The sequence below is a fragment of the Nestor notabilis genome, unplaced genomic scaffold (genome assembly GCF_000696875.1).
Source record: "Nestor notabilis isolate BGI_N333 unplaced genomic scaffold, ASM69687v1 scaffold33959, whole genome shotgun sequence".
Taxonomy (NCBI): domain Eukaryota; kingdom Metazoa; phylum Chordata; class Aves; order Psittaciformes; family Psittacidae; genus Nestor; species Nestor notabilis.
The window spans coordinates 2,205-6,936 of record NW_009943863.1 but is presented as its reverse complement, the minus strand read 5'-3'; the positions used below and the strand labels follow the sequence as shown (position 1 = coordinate 6,936).

Here is a 4,732-nt window from a genome sequence, read left to right as displayed (position 1 = left end):
CCCCCGGGGGCGAGCAGGGGGCCAGGCTCCCCCCCCTGGGCTGCTGCGCACGCTCTGGGGGTGCACCCAGCACACGGAGGGGTTCTGGGCTCAAGCACACACTGAAGCCGGGTCATGGGGAGCTTCTCCTCATCCAGGATCTCCAAGTCCTTCTCCTCAGGGCTGCTCCATCCAGTCTGTCCCAGTCTGTGTCTATGCTGGGGATTGCCTCAACCCAGGGGCAGGAACTTGCACTTGGCCTTGTTGAACTCCATGAGGTTCACTCAATGAGGACCTCTCCAGTGTGTCCAGGTCCCCCTGGATCCCATCCCTTCCCTCCAGCATGTTGACTGCACCACACAGCTCAGTGTTCTCAGCAAAGTTGCTGAGGGGTCACTCGATCCCACTGTCCATGTCACCCAGAAAGATGTTCAACAGCACCGCTCCCAGCACTGAGCCCTGAGGAACACCACTCATCACTGGTCTCCGCTTGGACATCAAGCCTCTGACCACAACTCTTTGAGCATGACCACCCAGCCAATTCCTTATCCACCAAGTGGTCCTCTGTAATTTTAAGTTTCATCCTGAGCCCAAGATATCTTTATCCATTGCTTTCTCTACTCTCCCTCTCAACTATGAGGAGGATGGGTGATTTCTTTTACCGACATACAACCTTGATGCAAAAGTATGCTCAAAAAATACATGTGATTTTCTTCTTTTAAATGTATAAACACTAAAATCCTAACTGTTTGACAATTCCTGAAGCTCTAGAGGCATCTGAAATTCTCCATTTATGGAAGATAATTCACTCTTAAATTCCTAGAAACAGTCTCCCTTGTCCTAGAGACATACACAATTGTGTTGGTAAGCATTTCTAAACCTTCCCTGAAAATGCAAACAGGTAATTTCCCACTGACCCCTTCAGAAATAAAACTGCCTTAGCATGGGCAAAATGCAGTCCATACTGTGGAGAAGTATTTCACACCACAAAATGCAAATCATGCGGTCTCTGGTATTTACTAGAAAGCAGCAACTGTAAGTTTATGGAGAAGTTCATAGATGAGACATAACACCTTGTCACAAAGCTGACAGTGTAAAGGCCAGGTCCTCAAACCATGAGTGAAGCTAATTGCAGATATCTGCAGTATCAGCCCCAAATAACACAAGAATCTCAGAATCAGCCAGGTTGGAAAAGCCCTTCAAGCTCATCCAGTCCAACCTTTCCCTCAGCCCTGCCAAGGCCACCACTAACCCCTGGCACTGAGGCCTCGGCTACACGGGGTGTGAACACTTGCAGGGATGGTGACTCCAGCACTGCCCTGGGCAGCCTGTTCCAATGCCTGAGCACCCTCTGGGCAAGGAATTGTTCCTCAGCTCCAGCTAAACCTGCCCTGGGGCAGCTTGAGGCCAGTTCCTCTTGTGCCATCCCTTGCTCCTTGGGAGCAGAGACCAGCCCCCTCCTGGCTCCATCCTCCTGTCAGGCAGTTGGAGAGAATCACTCAGAAACATCTTTCAATGGTCAGAACAGACTCAAAAGGTGCTCATCAGGCTGGCACAAAGCAGAGGGAAAATTTTGCCATTACTCTGGCCTCTTCTGCTAACACATTTCTCCTTGAATTACAAACATGGGATATCAAGAGGGACTGGTCTGCTGGATACTACTGAACATCACACAACTCCTGCAAACCCACCAGAGCTCAGGAACTGATGACACTGCTCATTTACATGCTGCACATGGCTTTGGTGTTTCAAATGCCATACAGACAGTTTGTTGGTTAGAGCACGAATTCCAAAACTCAAAGAAAAGCTGTGGGGAAGAGAGGGAGGAGGGAAATATCAGGGTGAAATTAAAGGTCTCCACAGCAGTCTGTGGTGTGATTAAACCTCAAAGAGGCTCTGCCTCTTCACTGTTAGTCGGGAACCCATTTGGCATAAAGCAAACAGGTTTTCTCCAAAGGCACTCGCATGGTTCATGATGCCAATTCCACTAACTGGCCCAATTTCATTAAAATCCCAAGGCACCCTAATAAAAAAACCTTTCTGGGATAACACTATAAAGCACCAGGGCTTTCCATTTAGTACGAGTGGGCTTCCCCCCTTTAAAAACCAAACCACCAAGAGAAAAACGAAAATGGGATTCATTTTTATTGCTTTGCTTTTTACTTGAACACTTTAAAAGCAGCCAGCTCTGCACTAAAAGCTTTGGATCTTCATCTCATTCTGAAAGCCTTGTCAAACACTGGGCATCTGCTCAGCTACCTGTCAGCTGCCACAAAGGACCAACTGACTCAGTGTGAGAAGGGGAATGAGAAAGGTGGAAAATCTTCTCAGTGTTAGAACAATTCTTACGAGAACAGGTTCCGGTTATAACCCAAAGTGAAATCAAGTGCAGCCCAAGCACAGAGAGAAGGAGCAGCCCTTCGCCAGCCAATCTTTTTATTATGCCATGAGATAAACTGATCACCCCAAGGGAAACAAAGCAAACCAAAAGAAAAAACAAAAAAAGAGATGAAGAAAGAATAGCCTTCAAATAACCCATTCAAAAAATGCAACGCTGTTCCATTTCATGGGATATGGCCTTCACTGATCGCATCTCTCTACCTGAATGACGAGCTCAAGCACATCTGAAAGCTTTAGTCTCCTGGACAGCACTAAAACACAATCCTAGAGAAAGTTTACCTCTGCAACAGAAGCCCTGAAAGAGGAATTATTCTTCTTCTAACAGCCCTTGTTTGTTAAAGGCATCCACAAGTCAAAGATTTAAACAATAAACAACAACTATGTAACACCATGACTTGCTCATACTGAACTTTAAAAGCCTGATTCCAACACATGTGCCATTTGGATAATACTTGTGCCCAGTTTACCATCCCCAACAAAGTTGCACCCTGCCTGACACGTGTCAGTTTTTACATGTTAACATTTCTTTCTCTTGTAAACAGATCAGGGCATGGCTCGAGTGTAACGCAAAGAATGGTTTGGGTTAGATTTTTGTGAAGTTGAAAGATGTGCTTTGTGCATAAGACTCAGCCTGAAACACTGAGCAGTGGCCATGGGAGAAGGTAGCAATGAATATCTGCAATATTCAACTCTAGCTCACAGGGTAATCAGCACTCACCAACCAAGTTTGCTTCATTCAGAGAGGAGATTAATCTTTCAGTGTGTGAAGAAAGAAGACGAAGAGGCTCAATAGTGTGGGCTGAAAAATCCCAAGTCACATATGGGTGAGTGTTTAAGTTAGTAAAGCTGCCTGAAGAGACAGGCAGTTTACAATTACACATAAACTACTACACATGGACCATGTCTGAGTACAGACTGGTGAAAGTATTATCTTAAAGTATCATCAAATAAAATTATGAACCCCTTGGGGTGTAATGGGAAATCAGTGTCATTTAAGAATTCAGCCTTTCATGAAATTACTACAGACAAAAAGTGACTACTCCAATTCCTATGGTTCAGGTCACACACCAAAAAGTTGGAAGAACACCTTTGCTGCTATGCCCTTAGCACTGCAAAGTGCTGAGTTCTAACTACTGCAGCAAGACACTCACTTGTTCCTAAGTACACCCACTTGAACCAAAAAATCTTTGCAAGTATTTCTTTTCAATGTTAAGGCTTCACTTTTGAGCAAGCCACAAATGCTTTATTTAAACTCAACTGCAAGCTCTAAATCCAGCTCATTTACTATTATTTTTCAATATTCAGCTTTGGAGGTATTTCCAGTAAGTAAAAACACAAACAGCTGAGCTACAAGGGCTACCACACATCTGCCCTGCAAGGTGCCTGTTTCCTGAATATTCCTGCCCATTTTATGTGGTATCAGAGAAGCAAACAGTCAACAGCACTCACCTGAGCACACCTTCCCAACTCTGTCTTGCCAAGGTACTGAAATATCTTCAGTGCCAGTTCATAAGGCAGCTGGACATCAAAGAAAGGAACCTCATTTATTTCATTCTGAAAAGAGAGACAATAATTTGTTAGGCTTCCTCAATGCACACCTAGGTAGTAGCAAAAGTCACCATGGGATGGAGGAAGGATGTTGTATCCTCAGTGCCATAAAAGTTCCATCAAAAAGGTAGAAGTAGTTCTGCCTCTCCTTCCTGTAACAGTGCATCAGACAGACCATGGTGGCTGAAGGTACCTGAACTACTCTTTGCTCTCCCTGAGTCATATCAGGTAAAGAATATTAGAAGGCAAAGTGGAGCTAAAAGGCAGACTGAGGAGAACAGTAAGACTTATCTATGGTCAGATGGCAGAGAAAGGCAAGACACAAGTTTAGTGAAAAAGTTTGTCTAAGGTTTAAGCATCAAAAAGACCAAAGAAGTAGATCAAACTGTGAAGACATATGCCCAGTATTGATTTTACTTACAAGATTTCAAACACAGACAATGGAAAATTAATATTTTGATACCAAACTGAATGGAAATCAATTTACAGTCTGTCTTCCATTAGTGACATATAAATGTCTTTTTAATATGTAATGTGCTGAATGAGTTGCTGCTTTAACTGATTAAGTATCTAAAAAAAACAAGTTAAACCCAAAGAATGCATCATTTCATCCTAAAGCTAAATGCAGCACATATATTTTTCCTATATGCTTTTTTGTTTGTTTTAACTATATAATTATTAAACTTCTTACTGCAGTTATTCCATCAAGATTTGACTCCCTTGTTTCTGCCTGGATATTCCAAATTTTTATACTATATAACAGAGAGAGAGCAAACTCAGCCCATTCTGGGCATTTCTATGTCAC

At 43.4% G+C, this 4,732-nt stretch overlaps 1 protein-coding gene across 1 annotated transcript in view; it reads right to left on the bottom strand.

Moving 5' to 3' along the window:
* FBXW8 (F-box and WD repeat domain containing 8) overlaps positions 1-3,933 on the bottom strand; it is a gene marked incomplete at its 5' end in the record, with an annotated part of 50,232 nt that extends 46,299 nt beyond the window's left edge. The window contains one exon of the mRNA XM_010022125.1: positions 3,829-3,933. Within this exon, the coding sequence (XP_010020427.1) occupies positions 3,829-3,933 (105 nt within the window). The remainder of the gene's footprint in view (positions 1-3,828) is intronic.
* Between the last annotated feature and the right edge of the window lie 799 nt (positions 3,934-4,732).